At 38.8% G+C, this 26,629-nt stretch overlaps 1 protein-coding gene across 1 annotated transcript in view; it reads right to left on the reverse strand.

The window, feature by feature from the left end:
- The window catches only part of KCTD9 (potassium channel tetramerization domain containing 9), a 63,990-nt gene that overhangs the window by 9,089 nt on the left and 28,272 nt on the right, over nucleotides 1–26,629 (reverse strand). The window contains exons 7-9 of the mRNA XM_047760602.1: nucleotides 17,353–17,420; nucleotides 17,168–17,263; nucleotides 15,967–16,116 (exon numbers count right to left, since the gene is read on the reverse strand). Of these exons, the coding sequence (XP_047616558.1) occupies nucleotides 15,967–16,116; nucleotides 17,168–17,263; nucleotides 17,353–17,420 (314 nt within the window). The remainder of the gene's footprint in view (nucleotides 1–15,966; nucleotides 16,117–17,167; nucleotides 17,264–17,352; nucleotides 17,421–26,629) is intronic.

Raw genomic sequence — 26,629 nt, forward strand, 5'->3', positions numbered from 1 at the left:
CTCTGAGCAATGACTCTTCAACAAGAGCCATTTTAATAATAATGATTACATTTACAGTTCTATAGCCCTTTGGGATATACCAGTTTTAAAATATATTTTGGCCTTCACTATACAATATGGGTAGAACAAGTACTCACAGATAAGAAAATAATGGTTCAGGCTCACAGTTAGGAATACTATAACTAAATACAACTCAAAACCAGTCTGCCTTACCTTTCTCTCTCTCTCTTTCTTTGTCCTTAACAAAAACCAGCCAAGCTGCCTCTTGGAATTTCACTATTTAAAAATTAGGTCCTTCAAACCTTTCCTTCGTACTATTAGTCTTTCCCTTATTTTGCTATCAGTTTGATCCTTCATCCTAAGATGGAAGAGGAGTGAAAATAACTAAAATGTATGTTGGCGGGTTTTGCCATTAGATTTAAGTTTCATGGAAAAATACACTGCAGCTAAGGAATAAATCCAAAGTTATAAAGTTCATTAACATTTATTCAATGACTTCTAAAAGCTACATATGGGGAAGAGGGGCCAAGATGGCAGACTAGAAAGACCCTGGGCTCACCTCCTCTCAAGGGCACACCAAAATTACAACTACCTGCAGAATGACCATTGCGGAAAAAGACAGGAACCTTACCAGAAAGGATCTAGTATGACTAAAGACATAGAGAAGGAACCACAATGGAATGGGTAGGAAGGGCAGACTCTGGATATAATCATGTCCCATACCCAGGGTGGGCACCCCCAAAACTGGAGAATAATTATATAGCAGAGGTTCTCCTACATGAGTGGGAATTCTGAGCCCCACATCAGGCTCCCCAGCCTGGGGGTCCTGCACCTAGAATATGACCCCCCAGTGTACTTGGCTTTGAAGGCCAGTAGGGCTGAACTGCTGGAGCCCCACAGGACTGGGATAAATGGAGACCTCACTCTTAAAGGGCACATACCAAATCTCACATGTTCCAGGATCCAGGGCAAAAGCATTAACTTGGTAGGAGCCTGCCAGACCTACCCTGGGGACAATGAACCTGGTGGCAGACATCTGGGAACATTCCACCTCCGGAACACTGTGGCTGGGGGCACAGTGAATACTAGGGGAGTAGTCATCATTATGGGATCTTCTGGAGGCTGACATTTTGGCACCAAGAATTGCCCCACCCTGTGGGTGCAAGTGATGGGGTGCCTTGGGCCAAACAACTAACTGGGTTGGGGAACAGCCCCACCCATCAGCAGACAGGTTGCCTAAAGGCTCTTGAGCCCATAGCCACCTCTAGTCATGCCTTTGGACACAGTACTGCCTATGAGAGCGCCAAGACCTAGCTCTGCCCACCAGTGGGCAGGCACAAGCTTTGCCCTCCAGGAAGCCTGAAGTAGTCTCTAGGACAGCCTCATCCACTAGGGGGCAGAAATAGATGCAAGAATACCAAAATCCTACAGCCTGTGGACCCGACCCACCCATAGCAGGTCAGACCTGACCCTAGGAACAACTGGGCCCCAACTTACACACTGGTGGGTAAACACAAGCTTAAGGACACCCCAGACCTCATCCCCAAATGTGTCAGGAACTCCTCCTCCTCCCAGCCTACCATGATCTGAAATGAAGCTCTCAGATTCCTGGTGCCTACAGCGAGACTCCAGGAACTGGTTCTCCCTGTCAGTAGCCCAGCACTAACCCCAATATCTGGGTTCACCTACCAGTGGGTGGGCAACAGCACCAGAGTTTTTGGGACCCTGACGCTGCCCACCAGTGAGCCAGCACTAGATGAACACCCCCCAGGATTCCACAACCAGCCATCTTGTGACCCCACCCTGCTAAACAGCAGCATCTGCACAAGGCAGGGCCTGGCAACCAACCAGACTAGGGGCCAACCAAGCCTATCAGATCACGCACATAGTCTCCCTACCACATTAGAAGTTTTCATACAACTCTCATAGGGGGTAACTCTAGAGCATACAGCTTGAGAGGGAAGTGCACTGCTGGGACATCTAGGGGGCCTCCTACAGAGGGCGACTTCTCCAAGGTTGAAAAACATTAAGTAACCTACCACATCCATAAAAATACAAATAGCCACTTAGACAAGATGGGACAGCAGAGGAATATGTTCCAAACAAAGGAACAAGATAAAGCCCCAGAAGAATTAAATGAAGTGGAGATAGGCAATCTACCAGAGAAAGAATTCAGAGTAATGACTGTAAAGATAATCAAAGAACTCGGGGAGAAGAGTGGATGCACAGGGTTAACAACAAAAGTTAGAAAATGTAAAGAACAACCAGAGTTGAAGAATACAGTAAGTGAAATGCAAAATACACTAGAAGAAATCAATAGTGGACTAAATGATTCAGAAGAATGGATCAGTGAGCTGAAAGACAGACTGATGGAAATCACTAAGGTAGAACAGAATAAAGGAAAAAGAATGAAAAGAAATAAGAACATTTTAAGAGAAAGCTGTGGTAACATCAAATGCAGCAATATTTGTATCACGGGGGTTCCAGAAAGAGAAAAGAGAGAAAGAGGGCCTGAGAAAATATTCAAGGGCTAATAGCTTAAAATTTCCTTAACCTGGGAAAGGATACATTCACCCAAGTCCAGGAAGTACAGAAGACTGAAGTACAGGGTTAACCCAAAGAGAAACACACCAAGACACATTATAATCAAAATGACAAAAATTAAACAGAAAAAGCAGCAAGGAAAAAGCAACAAATAACATAGAAGGGGAGGTTTCAGATTAGGGATCGGAATGCTTCCAAGTGCTATTATTCTGGTCTCCAAAATCCATGAGGAAAGAAACTCCTTTGTTCAAGACTTTGCCCTATATATATCTCTTCATCTGGCTGTTAATATAATGAACATCTGGGAGTTCCCATTGTGGTGCAGCAGAAACAAATCTGACTAGTATGCAAGAGGATATGGGTTCATCCCTGGCCCTGCTCAGTGGGTTAAGGATCACATTGCCATGAGCTGTGGTGTAGGTCCTGTGTTGCTGAGGCTGTGGTGTAGGCCAGAAGCTTGTAGGTCTGATTTGACCCCCAGCCTGGGAATGTTCATATGCCTCAGGTGTGGCCCTAAAAGGGAAAAAATAATAAAAATATCTATCTATATCTATATAATGAGAATTTAAAGTTGGAGACTCACAGCTTTTGGCAGGACAAGGTGGCAAAATAGAAGGATCTTGAGCTCATTTCCTCTCACAAGCATAACAACTGCAGAACAACCATACATAAAAAAAAAAAAAAAACTGAGCAAGTTCCCACTGTGGGGCAGCAGAAACAAATTTGACTAGTATCTATGAGGATGTGGTTTTGATCCCTAGCCTCGCTCGGTGGATTAAGGATCCAGCTTGCTGTGAATGGCTACATATGCTGCAGACACGGCTGAGATCCAGCATTTTTGTGGCTGTGGTGTAGGCCTGTAGCTATAGCTCCAATTGGAACCCAAACCAATTCTGTACATAAAGAGCCTGCTATATCAAAATCTAACGGGGAATTACAAACCAAAAAACTATAATAGACGCACACATAAAAAGATAAAGGAAACCAAACACAACACAAAAGATAGTCAGTAAATCATCAAAGAAAAGAAAGGAGGAAAGGAAGAAAAAAGACCTAAAACAACAAATCCAAAGCAATTAAGAAAATGGCAATAAGTATACATATACATAATTACACTGAATGTAAATGAATTAAATACGCTAACCAAAAGACACATACTGGCTGAATGTATACAAAAACAAGATCTGTATATTTGCTGTTTACAAGAGACCCACTTCAGAACTAAGGACATACAGACTGAAAGTGAGAGCATGGAAGAAGCTATTACATGCAAATGAAAATCAAAAGAAAGCTGGAGTAGCAGTACTCTTATCAGACAAAACCAGCATTCAGATAAAGTCACAAGAAAGAAAGAAGGACACTAGATAATGACCAATGGATCAATACAAGAAGAATATGTAACAGTTGTAAATATATATGCATGCAACATAGGAGCACAATATGTAAGGCAAACATTAACAGCCATAAGGAGAAATTGACAGTAACAAAATAATAGTGGGGGACTTTAACAGCCACTTACATCAATTCACAGATCATCCAGAAAGAAAATCAACAAAGTAACACAGGACTTAAATGATGCCCTAGACTAGATAGACTTATTGATACTTATATATTAGAACATTCCATCACGAAGAAGCAAAATATACATTCTTCTCAAGTACACATAGAGCATTTTCCAGGATATATCACCTCTTGGGCCACAGGTCAAGCTTTGGTAAATATAAAAAAAATGAAATTATATCAAGCATTTTCTCTGACCACAATGCTTTAAGACCAGAAAGCAACTACAAAAAATTTAATAAATAAAAGAAAAAAGGGAGTTCCCATTGTGGCCCAGCAGAAACAAATCTGAGTACCCATGAGGATGCAGGTTCAATCCCTGGCCTTGATCAGTGGGTCAGCAATCCAGCATTGTCAGGAGCCATGGTGTAAGCCACAGGTGCGGCTCAGATCCCCTGTTGCTGTGGCTGTGGTGTAGACTGGCAGCTGTAGCTCTGATTCCACTCCTAGCCTGGGATCTTCCATATTGCTGTGGGTACAGCCCTAAAAAGCAAAATAAATAAATAAATAAACTTAAAAAAATAATAATAAATAAAAACAGCAAAAACCATGAACTTGTGGAAGCTAAACAATATGATGCTAAACAACCAATCGATCACTGAAGAAATCAAAGAGGAATCAAAAAATACTTAACTGACAAAATACAATGAAAATATGACAATTCAAAACCTTTGGGACACAAAAAAAAGCTATTATAAGAGAGAATTTATAGTAACACAATGTTATCTCAGGAAATAAGAAAAATCTCAAAGAAACAACCTAATCTTAAATCTAAAGCAGCTAGAAAAGGAAGAACAGACAAAGCCTGAAGTTAGTAATAGGAAAGAAATCATACAGAAGCTACCAGAAAACTTAGATCTCATCAATGAATTCTAAAAAGTTGCAGGATAAAAACATAATACATAGAAATCTGCTGCATCTATTCTATATATTAACAATAAAATAGCACAAAGAGAAATTACAGGAAAAAAATCCCATTAAACTTCGTGTCAAAAAGACTTAAAGTACCTAGGAATAAACTTACCTAAAGAGACAAAAAAGCCTGTACTCTGAAAACTATAAAACACTGTTAAAAGAAAACAAAGATGGAGTTCCCGTCGTGGCGCAGTGGTTAACGAATCCGACTAGGAACCATGAGGTTGTGGGTTCGGTCCCTGCCCTTGCTCAGTGGGTTGGCAATCCGGCGTTGCCGTGAGCTGTGGTGTAGGTTGCAGACGCGGCTCGGATCCCATGTTGCTGTGGCTCTGGCGTAGGCCAGTGGCTACAGCTCCGATTCCACCCCTAGCCTGGGAATCTCCATATGCCGCGGGAGCGGCCCAAGAAATAGCAAAAAGACAAAAAAAAAAAAAAAGAAAACAAAGATGATACAAATCCATGGTCTTGGATTGGAAGTATCAATACTGTCAAAATGACTATAGTACCCAAGGGAAATTACAGATACAATGCAATCCCTATGAAGTTATCAATGAAATTCATCACAGAACTAGAACAAAATATTTTAAAATTAATATGGAAATACAAAAGATCCTGAATAGCCAAAGTACTACTGGAAAAGAAAAATGGAACTGGAGGAATTAGGCGTCCTGACTTGAAACTATACTACAAAGCTATAGTCATCAAGACAGTATGGTACTGACACAGAAACAGAAATAAAGATCAGTGAAATAGGATAGAAAGCAAAGAAATAAATCTAAGCACCTATGGTCAACTACTTCTATGACAATGGAAATAAAAATATACAGTGGAGGAAAGACAGTCTTTTCAATACCATATGATCCAGCAAACCCACTCCTGGGCATATATCCAGAGAGAAACACAGTTTGAAAGGATACATGCACCCCAATGCTCATTACAGCACTATTCATAATAGCCAAGACATGGAAGCCACCTACATATCCATTAACAGAGGAATGGAAAAAGAAGATGTGGTACATACATACAATGGAATATTACTCAGCCATAAGAAAGAATGAAATAATGCCATTTGCAGCAACATGGATGCAACCAGAAATTATTATACTAAGTGAAGTAAGTCAGAGAAACACAAATATCTTATGATATCACTTATATGTAGAATCTAAATTTATAAATGATTCAAAAGAACTTATTTATAAAACAGAAACAAACTCATACATTTTAAAACTAATTTTATGCTTACCAAAGGTGAAACCATTGGGAGGAGGGAAGAATTGGGAGGGTGGGAATAACATATACATACTACTGCATAAAACAGATGATTAAGCAGAATCTATTGTACAGCACAGGAAAATCTACTCAATAGTTTGTAATAACTATTTTCCAGACAGGCAAAAACTAAAATACAGCAATATTAAACCTAAAATATCCTATGGAAAGGTCTCCTCTAAATAGGAAAGAAGTAAGATGATAGAGGATGGAAGAAATCACAATTGGAAAGTAATTACATAAATAAGCCAGCATACAGACCCAAAAGAAAAGTAAGAATTTATTTGTGAAAGTGATTATAAACACAAGGACAGCAAAAGGATAAACACGAAGAAGACGACACAAGGACAACAGAAGGATAAACAAGAAGATGACGACACTAGTGGAAAATGAAAGGAAATCATCAAACCACAAAGAGTAAAAGAAAGGAACAAAGAACATAGAATCATCTGGAAAGCAAGGTTTAAAATGGCAATAAATACACAATTATCAATAATTACCTTAAATGTCAATGCACTGAATGCTCCAGTCAAAAGACATAGAGTGGTAGACTGGATAAACAAACAAGAGCCTAAAATATGCAGTGTGCAAGGGGTCCACCTCAAGGCAAAGATACACATAGATTGGGAGTTCCCGTCGTGGCGCAGTGGTTAACGAATCTGACTAGGAACCATGAGGTTGCGGGTTCAGTCCCTGCCCTTGCTCAATGGGTTAACGATCCAGCGTTGCCGTGAGCTGTGGTGTAGGTCGCAGACGCGGCTTGGATCCTGCATTGCTGTGGCTCTGGCGTAGGCTGGCGGCTATAGCTCCGATTGGACCCCTAGCCTGGGAACCTCCATATGCCACAGGAGCGGCCCAAAGAAATAGCAAAAAGACAAAAAAAAAAAAGAAAAAAAAAAGATACACATAGATTGAAAGTGAGGATATTGCAAAAGATATTTCGTGCAAACAGAAAAGAATGTAGGAATCGAAATACTCATGTCAGACAAGATTCTTTAAAAAAAATGCCATAAAGAAAGATAACAAAAGACATTATTTAATGATACAAAGATCAATTCAATGAGAGGATATTAAAATCGTCTACACATATGCCTCTAATATAGAAGCACTCAAATACATAAAAACCTACTAATAGACATAAGAGGAGAAATTGGCAGAAATACAATAGTAGGATGCTTTAACAGCCCACTCACATCAATGGAAAGATCTTCTAGACAGATTATCAGTAAGGCAACAGAGATCCTAAACAACACAATAGAACAGTTAGAGTTAATTATATTTTCAGGATGTTACATCTCCAAACCCCCCCAAATATAAATTCTTTTCAAGTATACATGGAACACTCTAGGATTGATCACATAGTAGGGCATAAAACAAGTCAAAACAAATTTAAGAGGATAGAAATTACCTCAATCATCTTTTCTGACCACAACATCCTAAAACTAGAAATTGAACACAGAAAAAGGGGAAAAAAAATAACCACCAAAAACATTACATAGAGGGTAAATAATATGCTGCTAAAAAGACCAATGGGTCAATGATGATCAAAGAGGAAATTTAAAAATACCTTAAGACAAATGACAATAAAAATAAAACCATATAAAACCTATGAGATGTAGCAAAACCTGTTCTGAGAGATATATTCATAGCAATACAGTACTTCCTCAAAACGTCAAGAAAAGTCTCAAATAAAGAATATAACCTGGAGTTCCTGTTATTGCTCCTTGGGTTAAGAACCTGACTAGTATCCATGAGGATGTGGGTTTGATCCCTGGCCTTGCTCAGTGGGTTAACGATTGCAGGTGCATCTCGGATCTGGCATGGCTGTGGCATAGGCCAACAGCTGCAGCTCCAATTTGACCCTAAGCCTAGGAACTTCCATATGCCAGCTGCAGGAGTGGCACCAAAAAAAAAAAAAAAAAAATTTAACCTGACACTTAAAAGATTAGAAAAAGAACAAACAAAACCTAAAGTTAGCAGAAGGAAGGAAATCATAATGATAAGAAAGGAAATAAATTAAATAGAGATTAAAAAACAGCAGAAAAACTAATAAAACCAATAGCTGGTTCTTTGAAAGAGTAAACAAAATTGACAAACTTCTGGCCAGGCTCACCAGGAAGAAAAGAGAGAACCTAAGTAAACAAAATAAGAAATGAAAAGGGAGACTTAACAATGAATACCACAGAAATATCAAAAAAAAGCAAAGGAACACTATAAACAATGATGTGCCAAGAAATTTGATAACCTAGCAGAAATGGACAAGTTTCTGGAAACATACAGCCTGACAAAATTGAATCTAGAAGAAATACATAATTTGAAGAGACCATCACTACAAGTTAAACAGAATTTATAATAATAATAATCATAAAAAAATTCTACAAACAAAAGTCCAGGACCATATGGTTTCACAGGCGAATTCTCCCAAACATACAAAGAAGAACTTTCCAAACTCTTCCAAAAGACTGAAGAGGGAACACTCTCAAAGATGTTCTATGAAGCCACAGTCACCCTAATACCAAAACCAAACTAAGATGCCATCAATAAAGAAAATTATAGGTGGGAGTTCCCCTCGTGGCACAGCAGAAACAAATCCGACTAGGAACCATGAGGTTGCAGGTTTGATCCCTGGCCTTGCTCAGTGGGTTAAGGATCCAGCATTGCTAATGAGCTGTGGTGTAGGTCGCAGGTGCGGCTTGGATCCTGTGTTGCTGTGGCTGTGGTGTAGGCCAGCAGCTACAGCTCTGATTCAACCCCTAGCCTGGGAACCTCTATATGCCGTGGGTGCAGCCCTAAAAAGACAAAAAGACAAAAAAAAAAAAGGGGGGGGGGAATTCCCCTCGTAGCGCAGTGGTTAACGAATCTGACTAGGAACAATGAGGTTGCGGGTTCGATCCCTGCCCGTGCTCGGTGGGTTAAGGATCCGGCGTTGCCGTGAGCTATGGTGTATGTCACAGATGCGGCTCGGATCCCGAGTTGCTGTGGCTCTGGTGTAGGCCGGTGGCTACAGCTCCAATTAGACCCCTAGCCTGGGAACCTCCCATATGCCGCGGGAGCGGCCTAAGAAATGGCAAAAAGACAAAAAAAAAAGGGGGGGGGCCAATTTCTTTGATGAAAATAGATGCAGAATTCTCAACAAAATTTTAGCAAACTGAATCTAACAACACATAAAAAAAGATCATATACCAAGACTAGGTGGGATTCATCTGAAGTTCACAAGGATGGGTCAACATAGGCAAATCAATGAATGTCAAATAGCACTTTAACAAAAGCCAAAAACCACATAATTATCTTTATAGATACAGAAATAGCATTTCACGAAATCTAACATGCATTCATGATTAAAAAGTCTTCCAAGTGGGTACAGAAGGAACATAGCTTAACATAACAAAAGCCATTTATGACAAATGCACAGCCAATATAATACTCAACAGAGAAAAGCTGAAAGCCTTTCTGCTAAAATCTGGAACAAGACAAGGATGCCCACTCTCACCATTTTTACTCAACATAGTATTGGAAGTCCTAGCCACAGCAATCAGGCAAACAAAAGAAATAAAAGATATCCAAATTGGAAGAGAGAGGTAAAACGGTCACTATATGCAGATGACATGATACCATACAGAGAAAAAACTAAGTACCCTATACAAATACTACTCAATCTGATAAATGAACTCAGCAAAGTGGCAGGATACAATATTGACAGTCAGAAATTGGATTTCTCATACTAATAATTAAATATTAGAAAGCAAATATGAAAAAAGTATCTTTTAAAATAACACCAAACCAAAACAAAACAAAAACCTAGGAATAAACCTGACCAAGGAGGTGCAAGAGTTATGTGCTGAGAACTATAATATTAATAAAGGAAATTAAAGAGGATTCAAAGAAATGGAAAGATATCATACTCTTAGATGGGAAGAATATTGTTAAAATGGACATACTACCCAAAACAATCTACAGATTTAATGTGATCTATCAAATTACCCATGACATTTTTCACAAAACTAGAATAAATAAACCAAAAATTTAAGTGGAACCATGAAAGACCCAGAATTGCCAAAGCAATCTGGAGTAAAAAGAACAAAGCAGGAGGCATAACCCTCCCAGACTGCAGATAATACTACAAAGCTACAGTACCCAAACTGCACCATAATGGCACAAAAACAGACATATGGATCAATGGAACAAAATAGAGGGCCTAAAAATAAACTAATACACCTACAGTCAATTAAACTTGGGAAAAGGAAGCAAGATTGTAAAACGGAAAGACAGTCTGTTTAGCAAGTAGTGCTGGAAAAATTGGATAGCTCCATGGAAATCAATGACATTAGAACACACTCACATCACGCACAAAAATAAACTCAAAATGGCTTAAAGATTAAAAAGAAGCTATGACACCATAAAACTCCTAGAAGAAAATATAGGCAAAACATTCTCTGACATAAAACTTACAAGATTTTGCACAGTAAAGGAAACCAGGAAAAAAACCAAATAGACTCTAGAATAGAAGAAAATAGTTGCAAACTATGTAACTGACAAGGCTTAATTTCTAAAATACACAAACAATTCATACAACTTAACAACAAAAAAACCCAAATGACCCAATTGAAAAATGGGCAGAAGACCTAAACAGACATTTCTCCAAAGAAGACATAAGGATAGCAAGGAGCACATGAGATGCTCAATATTGCCAATTATTAGAGAAATGCAAATCAAAACTACAAAGAGGTACCACGTCACATCAGTCAAAAGGGCCGTCATTAATAAGTCTACAAAGAAATGCTAGAGAGGGTGTGGAGAAAAGGGAACCCTCCTTCACTGCTGAAGGAGGTACAACCATTATGGAAAACAGTATGGAGGTCCCTCAGAAAACTAAATATAGAACTACCATATGATCCAGCAATACCATTCTTTGGTACATATCCAGACAAAAGTGTAATTCAAAGACACACATATACCTCTATGTTCATTGCAGCACTATTCACAATAGCCAAGACACAGAAACAACCTAAATGTTCATCAACAAATGGATTAAGAAGATGTGGTGTATACCTCCACAAAATGGAATACTATTCAGCAATAAAAAAGAACAAAATAAGGACTTCCCATTGTGGCTTATCAGAGTAAGAACCCGACTAGTATCCATGAAGATGCAGGTTTGATCCATGGCCTCACTCAGTGGGTTAAGGATCTGGTATTGGTGCAAGTTGCAGCATAGTTCACGGACGCAACTCAGATCTGGGCTTTGTGTGACTGTGGTGGAGGCTAGTAACTACGGCTCCAATTCAACCCCTAGTTTGGGAACCTACATATGCTGTGGGTGTTGTCCTAAAAAGACCAAACCAAACCAAGCAAAAAAATACCACACACATACAAGACAAAACCATTTGCAGCAACATGGATGCAACCAGAAATTTTCATACTAAGTGAAGTCAGAAAAGGAAGACAAATACCACATGATATCCCCTATATGTGGAATCTAAACGATGGCATAAATGAACCTATCTACAAAACAGAAACTGACTCACATACACATAGAACAGACTTGAGGTTGCCGAGGGGTGAGGGAAAGGGATGGCTTGGGAGTTTGGGGTTAGTGGACACAAGCTATTACATTTAGCATAGATAAACAAAGTCCTACTGTATAGCACAGGGAAGTATAGGCAATCTTCTAGGATAGGCCATGATTAAAAAGAATATTAAAAAAATGTATATATTAGGGGTTCCCATTGTGGCGCAGCAGAAAGGAAACTGACTAGGAACCAGGAAGTTGCAGGTTCGATCCCTGGCTTCACTCAGTGGGTTAAGGATCCGGTGTTGCTGTGAGCTGTGGTGTAGGTCAGAGATTCCCGTGTTGCTGTGGCTGTGGTGCAGGCTGATAGCTGTATCTCTGATTCGACCTCTAGCCTGGGAACTTCCGTATGATGCAGGTGCGGCCCTAAACAGCCAAAAAAAAAAAAAAGTATATATATAAATAAATACGTATAACTGGGGTATTTTGCTGTACAAGAGAAATTAGCATAACATTATAAATCAACTATACTTTAAATAAAAATTAAAGGAATAATAACAACAACCCAAAAACCTCAAGGTAACCATACCAAAATAGAGGTAACCATACCAAAATTTTATAATAGATATACACACAAAAAAGAAACAGGGATTCCAAACAACACTACAGATAATCATCAACTCAAAAGAGTAAATAAAAATGGAAAGGAAGAATAAAGATCTACAAAAACAATTGACAAAATGGCAATGAGAACATATATATGCACAATTACTTTAAATGTAAACAGATTAAATGCTCCAACCAAAAGATGCAAGTGGCTGGACAGATACAAAAACAGGACCCATACATATGCTGCCTACAAGAGACTCAGTAAATTTAAGACAACTGAAATTATATCAAGCACCTTTTCCAACCACAATACTGTAAGATTAGAGGGAAAAAAAGTAAAGAAAAATATACAAATACATGGAAGCTGAACAATATGCTACTAAACAATGTAATGGACCACTGAGGAAATCAAAGAGGAAATAAAAAAAACCTAGAAACAAATGATAACAAAGCATGACAATTCAAAATCTAATGGGATGCAGCAAAAGCAGTTCTGAAAGGGAAGTTAACAGAAATACAAACTTACTTCAAAAAAGGAAAAAAAACCCAAATAAACAATCTAAGCTTACACCTAAAGCAATCAGAGAAAAAATAAACAAAACCCAAAGTTAGGAAAAGGAAAGAAATCATACAAACCAGAGCAGAAATTATTGAAATAGAGACTAAGAAAACAATAAAAAAATCAATGAAACTAAAAGCTGTTTTTTTTCAAAAGATAATTTTTTTTTTTTTTTGGTCTTTTTAGGGCCACACCCACAGCATGTGGAAGTTTCCAGGCTAGGAGTCAAATTCAAGCTGTAGTCGCTGGCCTACACCACAGTCTCAGCAATGTAGGATCCACACCACATCTGTGACCTATGCCACAGCTCACGGCAACACCAGATCTTTTAACTCATTGAGCAAGGCCAGGGATTGAACCCACATCCTCATGGATACTAGCTGGGTTTGCTACCGCTGAGCCACAATGGGAACTCCCAAGATAAACAAAACTGATAAACCTTCAGCCAGACTCATCAAAACAAAACAGGAATGGGCCCAAATTAATAAAATCAGAAATAAGAAGGAGAAGTTATAACACCACAGAAAATACAAAGGATTATAAGAGACTACTATAAGTAACTACATGCCAATAAAATGGACAAGTTAGAAAAAAATGGAGAATTTCTTAGACAGGAATGATCTCCTAAGACTGAACAGGGAGCAAACAGAAAACAACTAGAACTCATGAAACCTGTAGGATACAAAATTAATATACAGAAATCTGTTGCATTCCTCTACACTAGCAATTAAAGATCAAAAAAAGAAATTAAGGAAACAATCCCATTTATCATCAAAACAAAAAGAATAAAATACCTAGGAATAAACCTACTTAAAGAGGCAAAAAGACCAGGAGTTCCCATCGTGGTGCAGTGGAAATGAATCCGACTAGGAACCATGAGGTTGCGGGTTCAATCCCTGGCCTCACTAAGTGGGTTAAGGATCTGGTGTTTCCGTGAGCTGTTGTGTAGGTTGCAGATGCGGCTCGGATCTGGCATTGCTGTGGCTGTGGCATAGGCCGGCAGCTGTAGCCCCAATTAGACCCCTAGCTTAGGAACCTCTGTATGCCATGCAGGTGCATCCCTAAAAAGACCAAAAAAAAAAAAAAAAAAAAAAGACCAAAAAAGAGGAGTTCCCACTGTAGCGCAGTGGTTAAAGAATCCGACTGGGAACCATGAGGTTGTGGGTTCAATCCCTGGCCTTGCTCAGTGGGTTAAGGATCCAGTGTTGCTGTGAGCTGTGTGGTGTAGGTGGCAGATGTGGCTCAGATCCCACATTGCTGTGGCTCTGGCGTAGGCCGGTGACTATAGCTCGGATTTGACCCCTAGCCCGGGAACCTCCATAAGCTGCAGGAAGTGGCCTGAGAAATGGCCAAAAAAAAAAAAAAAGATAGAAAGATATACCATGTTCTTGGGTTGGAAGACTCAATACTGTTAAAATGCTCATACTACCCAATGCCCATCAATACTGTTCAATGGAATCCCTATCAAATTACCAATGGCATTTTTTCACAGAACTAAAATAAATAATTTAAAAATTGGCATGGAAACAAAAGGTCTTCAATAGCCAAAACAATCTTGAGAAATGGAGCTGAAGGAATCATCCTCCCTGACTTCAGACTATTCTATAAAACTACAGTCATCAAAACAGTTGGTAGTGCAAAAAAACCCAAAAATACAGATCAGTGGAACAAGACCAAAGAAAGCAAAGACATAAACCCCAGCATCTGTGATCAACTATTCTATGACAAAGGAAGTAAGAACACACAGTGGAGGAAAGATAGTCTCTTCAATGAGTGGTGCTGGGAAAATGGATAGCTACATGGAAAAGAATGATATTAGAACATTTTCTAACAGCATATACAAAAATAAACTCAAAATGGATTAAAGAACTAAATTTAAGACTGTATAATACAAAATTCCTAGAGGAAAATACAGGCAGAGCACTCTTTGACAGCAACAAATTGCAGCAATATTTTTTTGGATCCACTTCCTAGAGTAATGGAACCAAAAGCTAAAATAAATGAGACCAAATTAAGCCTACGCATTTCTGTACAGCAAAAGAACCATGAACACCACAACAAGAAAACCTACAGGATGGGTTATCCTGTAACTATGGTTATCAAAAGAGAAAGGAGGGGGAGTGTGGGATTAACCAGTATACACTACCATATATAAAACAGAGAAAACAAGGACCTACTTTTAGGCACTGAGAACTACATTCAATACCTTGTAATAACCTATATGGAAAAGAATCTGAAAAAGAACACACATATACACATGTACAACTGAATCACTTTGCTGTACCACTGAATCAAACACAACATTGTAAATCAACAGTACTTCAATAAAAAACAAACAAAAAGCAAGTTTCTATTTTAGGTGTTGTTAATTCAAGTCACATAAACGTGGGCCTTGGTATTAAGGAACTTAAAAGCTGTGACTTCTCTATTGGTTTTACATACATCCTCTAATCCTAAATTAACATAAGTAATTGTTAAATAATGCATATATATGTGCATAAATACATACATCTACAGATACATTCATGTAAACATATATGTATATAGACAGAAAGAGGGAGAAAGTTGCTGAGGTTTTAACTTTCACAGATTGAGGCATACCATGTTTATTTCAAAACATCTGCCCAATACCACTAGAGCAATAACATTTACCCACTCCAAAAATGATGCTGAATAGAAAACTTCAAAGGCTCTTTCCAGCCTCACCCTAAAAATTCAAGGAAGGTACCAAATCTTGATAAAGTGGACTGTGTTGAGGAGATCAGGATCTAACTTCAAGATTTATTAGTTGCTAAACTTTTCACATCTTTGTTTAATAAAGGATGTAGAAATTACAAAACAAACCAAGTTCACTTTCAGAACCTTCAGTTCTAGCATCAATTTAGTAAGTTTTACTGTTTTCAAGTAAAAGCTCCAGTAAGAGACAGATATAATTTCTGTTCTTTGAGACCGGTCAATAGACTAAAAATTTTACTCTCTCGTAACCAAAAATGATTCTTACGTCAAGCACTGATCCAGAGAGATCAGCTCGTTCAAGATTTGCACAGCAGAGATTAGCATGGGCAAGATTGCAGCGGCTTAAATTGGCCATTTTGAAGTTAATGTATCGAAGGTCCAAACGAGAAAGATCAGCACCACTGAAGTTTAAACCCTATAATTAAAAAAGCACAAACTGTCACAATATATAGACGTTCTGCTGTCTTTAATTATGACAGCTAAGCACCATGCTATTTGGAAGCAATTGTCAGTTTAGTCATTTGGAGTTTACTGCAAAACATAATCAAATGGAACTTAGATATATAAATTCAGTATCCTTAATGGGTTCTTAGAGAAAATCCATTTATATATAACATTGGAATGCACTTGATGAAATACTGTAAATCAACTATACTTTAATAATAATAAAAAAAATGTTCTTCATCACTGGGGAAAAAAATAAAAAAAGAATGTATCCTGGCTATCCCTCATTTATGTGCAGAAGTTTCTTTAAAAAGAGATCTCAGAAAGTTCCTGTCGTGGCTCAGCAGAAACAAATCTGACTGGTATCCATGAAGACGCAGGAGGATCCTGGCCTCACTCAGCAGGTTAAGGATCTGGCATTGCCGTGAGCTGTGGTATAGGTTGCAGACACAGCTTGGAGCTGGCATTGCTGTGGCTGTGGTACAGGCTGGAGGCTACAGCTCCGATTTGACCCTAGCCTGGGAACCTCTATGTGCCTTGGGTACGGCCCTAAAAAAAAAAAAAGAGATCTCTGCTGTCCATGTACCTGTTAATAAGTATCATTTTTATTAAACCTGATTGTATTTAAATTATTTTATTAATTCAATAACTCAAGATCACTTTTTATTTTTAAAAAGTGAGTACTGTGGCTTTTTAATTCGTTAGTGATATAGTACATAAAAGTATCTTCCACTGCCACTGACTAGCCATACATAACAACTGCACAAACTGACTTTTTATTTTAATTGCTTCAATTCCTATGCATTACTCAAAAACTGCTGCATGAAGCATAATTACCGACAATAAAGAAGACTATTACATCTCTTCTTTTGCTAATCCTTTTGGTACTGAATCAGCTATGACCCATAATTATATCTTGCATGAAAAAAGAAAATAAGGCAAGAAAAAATTCCTAGAAGAATTCAGAACTTCACTCATATTTGCTGACACAAATAACTCACATAAAATTCTGCTTTAATTACCTGGCAACGCAATTCTGATTTGGTTGGAGTGGCTAGCAGAAATCGGACAAATTCTTTTCGAGATATTGGTGAATGATCCTCTGGTGGTTGAGAATTCTTGAAAAACATATTGATAGATTAGTGGAGCACTTTGGGGAGTTAGCTACAATAAATGTGATATTCAGCTAATATAAAAAGAGCCTTACCTTTATTGCCACTTCTAGGTGTTCAATCAATGAGTCAATACCAAAAAATCTGGCTTCTTCTAACACACCTATCATAACAAAAACAATTTGACTTCTATAGAGTACTATTCATTTTAATATTCTAGGATTCTTTATAAATGATTCTATAAAGTTAAATTCTCACAAGTAAAATTCAACAAATAGGCTATCCATCATTATGGGAAAAAAAGGTTTAGAACATATATATATGTACGTGTGTATCATACATAAAAATATTTGTAAACAAGTAATTTTTTCATAGTTTACATACAGCAAAAGAAAAAAAATAGAAGACTAGTGAATTAGAATGAAAGCTTTCCATATTACCAAATCTTTTCCGAAAGTTGCTTTAAATAGGCCACAGGCAAAAAAATCCTAACATCATATATTCCTGAAATAACTGATAGAGTGACTTCTGAACCCAATGATTAGTTTACCTAAGATTAACATTTCCTCGACTTTTTCAGTGAAACAGATCTGCATAGGTTTGTCATAAATATCTTTTACTGACTGAATCGGAAAATCACAGGAATGAATAAAAGTAAGCCAGCTTCAAAACAAAAGTTAAAGTACCTTTCCTATAGGAAAATCAATTTTAAAAAATGGTTTCTAGGGGCGTCCAACCAAGATGGCAGAACAGAAGTACATGGAGTTTACCTCCTCCCACAAATACATCAAAAATACATCTTCATCTGGAATAATTCACAGAATGCCTTCTGAACTCTGGCAGAACATCTCAAAAACCCAACATTGCAAGAAAGATCTCCACAGGGAGTTCCTATCGTAGCTCAGTGGTTAACGAATCTGACTAGGAACCATGAGGTTGCAGGTTCGATCCTGGCCTCACTCAGTGCATTAAGGATCTGGTGTTGCCATGGGCTGTGGTGTAGGTCACAGATGTGGCTCGGACCCCATGTTGCTGTGGTGTAGGCCGGCGGCTACAGCTCCGATTGGACCCCTAGCCTGGGAACCTCCATATGCCATGGGTGCAGCCCTAGAAAAGACAAAAAAAAAAAAAAAAAAAAGATCTCCACATAACTGGGTAGGATGAATGTCCTGGAGAGGGAGCAGTGAAGAAGGAAAGGTTCCTGCACACTGGGAAGGCCATTTACTGGTAGGGAGCTCAGCCAGACAGAAGAGGAGCTTTAGAAGCTCGGAAGAGAGTGCTGCAGTCAGTTTGTAGCAGGTGGGGCAGAGATCTGCACAAATGGTCAGGGCCACCACCCTGTGCACCCCAGCCTGAGACACAGGTCTGCCGTGGGCTGAAACTCAGGGTCCCGAGGACAGACCTAAGGAGAGGCCTGGGGTTGGCTGCATGGAGACAGCCTGAAGGAGCTGGAGCATAGCACGGGCCACAAACCAGGGATGATGTGGAAGAAGCCCAGGCCGCCGTAGAAGCAAAGTGCCTTTGTTAGGAGCACGGAAGGGAGGGGCAGGGCTGCCATAGCAGCTTCTTTCTTCCCATGCTGTTAGCTGACGCGGTGCTGCCTCTACAGGCTCTGGGAGTGTGCTAATGGGCTAGCCACATGCAGAGGTGGGGCTGAAATCAGCCCTTTCCCGAAATATTTTCACCACAGCCATCAGCTTTGTAACGTCAGTGCCCTTACAGCACATCCAACTGGACAATGGGTGCTCCTGCGGCTGGGACAGGTCTTGTCTTAGCAGCTGTGGATTTGTGGGCACATGGACACAGAGGCTGGGCTAGGGTCTGGGCCACTTCCATAGCTTCTGTGGCAGGTCCAGGTGTGTGACAATTGCACTCCTGGTATCTGAGTTCAGTAGATCTTTGCCTGTGGATCTGAGCTGGTGGCTTTGTGAACACAGTGCCTGAGGGACACCAGGGCTGACTGCCTGCATTCCCATGGTGGAGGTGGGGCTGAAGGTAGTGTGAGAAACAGTAGTTTGTGAGCCCACACAACGGGTGACAGGCGACATCACAAAGTGTGAGTGGAGTAATACTCAGTGGCTCCCCTGAAGCACTCTAGTCCTGATTACCTCGTACCACAGCTCAGAAACGGGTCTGGGGGCTTCTACTCCAACAACTAGGGAGCAGACCCTGCCCGATCTAGGCTGTGAAACCACAGAACAAAGAGGAGGCCTGCTTAATATCTAGTACAGGCTCTGGTCTCCACAACCTATCACAACTCCTATCAAGGGGATAATGGCCAGCACATAGTGAGGAAAAAGGTGGCAAGCATCCAAAATGAAAACATCCCTTGCACCAAAAATATCAAACCCACGCAGACTACAGGGATGCTCTCACATAACAAACTGACCTACAAAACCAAGGTAGAAAAGCATTTCTCCTAAACTCATACAAGAGAAATATAAGTAAAATGAAGAACAGGAACTCCCAATGAAAAGATCAAGAGAATTTCCCTGAAAGAACAAACAATGAAAAAGACTTCCTCAGTCTAAAAGACACCAAGTACAAAAAGGAGATCATGAAACATGAAAATATGGAAGGAATTAAGAAAGCTTATTGATATAAAGGCAGATTACTGTAAAAAGAGACTAGAAACTATAAAGGGGACCCAAGAAAAATTAGAAAAATCATTTGCTGAGATGAAAGCTGAGCTAAAGGCATGAATAGCAGATTAGACTGCTCCCAAACATATAAAGAAGAAATTATACCTATCTTCTCACTCTTCCAAAAGACTGAAGAGGAGGGAACACTTCCAAAGACATTCTATAAAGCCACCATCACCCTGATACCAAAGTCATATAAAGAAGCTATGCAAGAAGAAAATGATAGGATGGTATCTTTGATGAATATAGATGCTAACCCAACAACACATAAAAGTCCAAATAACATGACCACGTGGGATTCATCCCAGGGTGACACGAACGGTTTAACATGCAGAAATCAATTGATGCGATATACCACATCGACAAAAAGAAAAGGCAGAAACTACATGATCCTTCTCAATTGGTGCCCCCCCCCAAAAAAAGCATTTGACAAAATTCAACATCCATTAATGACAAAAACACTTACCAAAGTGGGTATAGAAAGAACATACCTTAATATAGTAACAGCTATTTGTGACAAACCAATAACCAATGTAATACTCAACAGTGAGTATAATACTCAAGCTGAAAACCTTCCTGTGCTGGAACAAGACAAAGATGCCCACTCTCACCACATCTATTCAACATAGTGTTGGAAGTCTAGCCACAACAATCAGACATGAAAAAGAAATAAAAAGTACCCAAATTGGAAGGGAAGAGGTAAAGCTGTCAACATCTGCAGATGAAATGATACTTACATATAGAAAACCCTAAAGACTCCACACTAAAACTACCAGAACTGATAAATGAATTCCACAAGGTGGCAGGATACAAGACTACCATAACAGAAATTGGTTGCATTTCTTTATACTAACAATGAAATATCAGAAAGGGAAAGTAAAAAAAAAAACCCTTTTAAATAAATCGTATCAAGAGACAGACAGATGGCAGAGTAGAAGGACTCAAGCTTACCTCTTGTCACAAAAGCACCCAAATTACAACTAAGTACTGAACAACCACCAACAAAATAGACTGGAAACTACCAAAAAAGATATCATACACCCAAAGACAAAAAAGAAGCCACATCAAGATGGTAAAAGGGGTGCTTTGTCACAATATAAGCAATCCCTTACCTGCCAGGTGGGCGATACACAAACTGAAAAATAACTATACTGCAGAGAATCTCCCATAGGAGTGAGAATTCCAAACCCCATATCAGGTTCCCCAGCCTGGGGCTCTAGAATTGGGAGAAGTTGTCTCTGGAACAGTTAATGTTGAAAATCAGCGAGGCTGTGTGCAGGAGCTACATGAGGTTGGGAGAAACACAGAATCCACACTTGGAGGGAGTACACAGGGTTTCATGTGCACTGAGTCCCAGGGAAAAGCAAGGACTCCAAAAAAATCTGGCTAAGTACATTGAAGGTGGGGCTCTGGAAAAACATTCGTTGGCATAAGCTCCCCTGGAGGCTGCCAGTTTGGAAAAATCTGGCCTCACTCATCAGGGCTGAGAAGCCCCAGGCCAAACGAAGAGGGTAAGAGCATAACCCTACCCATCAGCAAAAAAGTCCTCCTATGTACACAGCTGCCTCTAGTCACACCCAGACACAAAGAGCCTTACCCACGAGAAGGACAAGACTCAGCTCTACCTACCAGTGGGCAGGCGCAAATTCTTTCCATCAGGACACCTGCTATAAGCCCCTGTGTCAACTTCACCCACAAGGAGGTAGACACCAGAAGCAAGAAAGGCTACAACCTTGTAGCCTATACAAAATGAAAAAGGAGAGAAATAGGAGCCAGATGAAGGAACAAGAGAAAACCCCCCAAAACAGCTATGTGAATTGGAGATAAACAAACTCCATGACAAAGATTTTATAAAGCAATGGCAATAAATACAATCTATAATCTTCAAAAAAAACTGGAGGAAAAAAATCACTAAATTACAAGAAATGTTTAACGAAGAAATAGAAGATTTAAAAATTGAACAAGCAGAAAAGCAAAATATAATGACTGAAGTAAAAAATTCACTAGAAGGAAAATACAGCAAAATATAGGAGACAGAAAAATGAATCAGTGAGGTGGAAGACAGGTGGAAATCACTGACATGGAACTGAATAAAAAAGAATGAAAAGAAATGAGGACAGTCTAAGAGAACTTTGGGACAACTTTAAATGCACCAACATTTGCATTATAGGGGTGCCAGAAGGTGGAGTGAGAAAGGGCCAGAGAAAGTATCTGAAGAGATAACAGCTGAAAATTTCCCTAATATGACGAAGGAAACACTCACTCAATTCCAGGAAGCACAATAAATACCGCAATAGAATCAACCCATGGAGGAACAACCTGAGACATATTAATCGAAGTGACCAAAATTAAACACAAAAGAGAAAATACTGAAAGCAGCTAGGGAAAAGCAATAAATAACATATGAGGGAATCCTCATAAGGTAATCAGATAATTTTTCAGTAGAAACTCTGCAGGCCAGAAGGGAGTGTCATGATATAAGTGATGAATGGAAAAAGCTACTACCAAGCATAGTCTATCCAAAGGGTTCTCATTCAGATTTAAAGGAGAAATAAAAAACTTACATACAAGCAAAATCTAAAAGAATTCAGCAAAACTAAACCAGCTTCACCACAAATACTAAAAGAACTTCTCTACGTGGAAAAGAAAAGGTCACAACTAGAAACAAGAAAAAGAGAAGGCTCACCAGTAAAGGCAAACATACAGTAAAGATAGGAAATCATCCACACAGAAATATGATACTAAAACCAGAAATTATGAGAAAAGGAGGGTACAGATGCAGGATACTGGAGATGCATTTGCAATTAAGAGACCAGAGATTTAAAACTATATATATATTCCTATATCAAAACCTCATGGTAATGGTAAAACAAAAATCTACAATAGATACACACATAAATAAGAAAAAACAATCCAAACACAACACTAAAGATAGTCATCAAACCATAAGAGAATAAAAAAAGAAAAAAGACCAACAAAAACAAATCCAGAACAATTAACAAAATGGCAATAAGGACATATATTTAAATAATTACCTTCAATGTAAATGGACTAAAGGCTCCAACCAAAAGATACAGATGGGCTGAATGCATACAAAAACAAGACCCATATATATGCTCTCTATAAGAGACCCACTTTAGTTGACAGAGGAATAAAGATGATGTGGTACATATATACAATGGAATAATATTCAGCCATAAAGAAAAATGAAATAATGCCACTTGAAGCAACACAGATGGACCTAGAGATTAACATAGTAAGACAAGTTAGAGGGTGAAAGATAAACATCATATGATATCATTTATATGTGGAATAAAAAAAAAAAAAGGATACAAATGAACTTACTTGCAGAACAGAAACAGACTCACAGACTGAAAACAAATTTATGGTTACCAAAGTGGACAAGTGGTGGGGGGAGGGATGGACTGGGGGTTTGGGGTTGGCATATGCACACGGTGGTGTATAGAATGACTGGCCACTGGGATCTTGCTGTATAGCACAGGGAACTCTACTCAATATTTTGTGATAATCTTTGTGGGAAAAGAATCAGAAAGACAATGAATGGATGTGTGTACATATGTAACTGAATCACTTTGTTGCACAGAAGAAATGATCACAACACTGTTAAGTCAACTATACCTCAATAAAACTTTAAAAATTGAAAAAACATAAAGGACCATGAGGAAACTTTGGGGATAAATAAAAATAAATAAATGAATAAACAGTACCATGGAGTTCCCTGGTGCCCTAGTGGCTAAGGATTTGGCATTGTCTCTGCTGTGGCTCCAGTCAGTGCTGTGGTGCAAATTTGATCCTTGGCCTGGGAAACTCCATATGCTGTGAGCACTTCCAAAAAATTTAAAAAAATATGGAGTTCCTGTTGTGGCTCAGTGGCTAATAAATATGACTAGGAACCACGAGATTGTGGGTTTGACCCCTGGCCTCTCTCAGTGGATTAAGGATCCAGCATTGCCGTGAGCTGAGGTGTAGGTTGCAGACTCAGCTTGGATCCCACTTTGCTGTGGCTCTGGTGTAGGCTGGTGGCTACAGCTCTGATTAGACCCCTAGCCTGGGAACCTCCTTATGCCACCAAGTATAGCCCTAGAAAAGGCAAAAAGACAAAATAAAATAAAATAAAATTCCATCAAACAAAATACTTAGGAATAAACCTGATCAAGGAAGTGAAAGACTTATATGCTGAGATCTATAAAACATTATTAAAGGACAGTGAAGACAATTCAACAAAATAGAAAGATATCCATCCTCTTGGACTGGCAGAATTAACACGGTTAAAATGGCCACAATACAAAGCAATCTATAGACTTAATGTGATCCATATTAAATCACCAATGACATTTTTCACATAACTAGAATGAATAATTCTAAAATTGAAGCTCCCATCATGGCACAATGGAAACAAGTCCGACTAGGAACCATGAGGCTGTGGGTTCAATCCCTGGCCTCGCTCAGTGGGTTAAGAATCCGGCATTGCTGTGAGCTGTGGTGTAGGTCACAGACACGGCTTGGATCTGATGTTGCTGTGGCTGTGGCATAGGCCGGCAGCTCTAGCTCTGATTTGACTTCCATAAGCTTGGGAAATTCTATATGCCGTGGGTGCGGCCCTAAAAAGCAAAGCAAAAAAAAAAAAAAAAAAAATCCTAAAATTTATATGGAACCATTAAGACCCAGAATTGCCAAAGCAATCCTGAGGAAAAAGAACAAAGCAGGAGGCATAACCCTCCCAGACTTCAAACACTATTACAAAGCAAAGGTAATTAAAAATAGCATGGTATTGTCATGAAACCAAACATACGGATCAAGGGAATAGAGAGTCTAGAATAAGTCCCAACACCTCTGTTCAATTAATCTTAGAAAAAGGAGCCAAGAATATACAGTGGAGAAAAGACAGTCTCTTCAATAAGTGGAAGTTGGATAGCAGCATGTAAATCAATGAAGTTACAACACACCCTCACACCATTCACAAAAATCAATTCAAAATGGCTTAAAGACTTAAACCTAAGACACGACACCATCAAACTCTTACAAGAGAACATAGGCAAAATGTTCTCTCACATAAATTGTACCCAAGTTTTCTCAGGTCAGTCTCACAATGCAACAGAAATAAAAGCAAAAGTAAACAAATGGGGCCTAATTAAACTTGTAAGTTTTTGCACAGCAAAGGAAACCATAAAAACAACAAAAAGACAACCTATGGACTGGGAGAAAATATTTGCAAACAATGCAACTGACAAGGGCTTAATTTCCAAAGTATACAAACAGCTCATACAACTCAGTATCAAATAAAAAACCGAACCAAAAAATGAACAGAAGATATAAATAGACATTTCTCTAAAGAAGACATACATATGAGCAATAGGTACATGAACAGTTGCTCAACACTGGTAAGTATTAGAGAAATACAAACCAAAACTACAATGAGGAACCACCTTACACCAGTCACAATAGCCATCATTAAAAGTCCACAGATAACAAATGCTGGAGAGGGTGTGGAGAAAATCAAACCCTCCTAAAATGCTAGTGGGAATGTAAGCTGTGGCAACCACAGTGGAGAACAGTATGAAGATTCCTTAAAAAATAAATATAGAACTACCATATGATCCACTAATACCACTCCTGGGCATATATCCAGAGAAAACTTTAATTTGAAAAGATACATATTCCTCAATGTTCACAGCAGCACACTTCACAATAGCCAAGATATGGAAACAACCTAAATGTCCATCAACAAAGGAATAGATAAAGATGTGGTACATATATGCAATGGAATACTACTCAGCCATAAAAAAGAATGAAATACTTCTATTTGTAGGAACATGGATGGACCTAGAGATTATCATATTAAATGAGTCAGAAAGAGGAATACCATATGATACCACTTATATGTGGAATCTAAAATATGACATAAATGAACTTATCTACAAAACAGAAACAGACTTGCTGAGAATGGATTTGTGGTTGCCAAGGGGGGACAAAGGGTGGGGGGAGGATGGATTGAGAGCTTGAGATTAAGAGATGCAAACTATTACATAAAAAATGGATAAACGGAAAGGTCCTACCATATAGCATAAGAACTACATTCAGTATCTTATGATAAACTATAATGGAAAAGAAAAGAGAATGTGTGAATTACTGTGCTGTACAGCAGAAATTAATACAAAATTATAAATTAACTATACTTCAATAAAATAAACTAAAAATGAATTTGATGTGACAAAAAGGATTTTATCTATTATTTACTTTTCTTCACATGGTAAAGAAAAATCTGAAAATTCTCTAGGCAGATTGGTATGTATACCTACTCATATTTTTTAAGAAACATCGCCATCATGGATTTCTGTCATGGCTCAGAGATAATGACCTCGACTAGCGTCTGTAAGGATGCAGGTTCAATCCCTGGCCCTGCTCAGTGGGTTAAGGATCCAGTGTTGCCATGAGCTGTGACATAGGTCACAGATGTGGCTCAGATCAGATGTTATTGCGGTTTTGGCAAGGGCTGGCAGGTGCAGTTCTGATTGAACCCCTAGCCTGGGAACTTCCAAAGGTCAAGGGTACGGACCTAAAAAGAAGAAAAAAGAAAACAGACAAAAAAGAAACATCATCATCAGAGTATGTGGGAATAATTTGGAATCTATTCTCCTTCAAGTAAGGATCTCGGTCATCCAGCTGGCGGGTCTATTGTTAAAAAACTACTAAGGACTTAAAAATCACA

The sequence above is a fragment of the Phacochoerus africanus genome, chromosome 15, assembly GCF_016906955.1.
Source record: "Phacochoerus africanus isolate WHEZ1 chromosome 15, ROS_Pafr_v1, whole genome shotgun sequence".
NCBI lineage: Eukaryota > Metazoa > Chordata > Mammalia > Artiodactyla > Suidae > Phacochoerus > Phacochoerus africanus.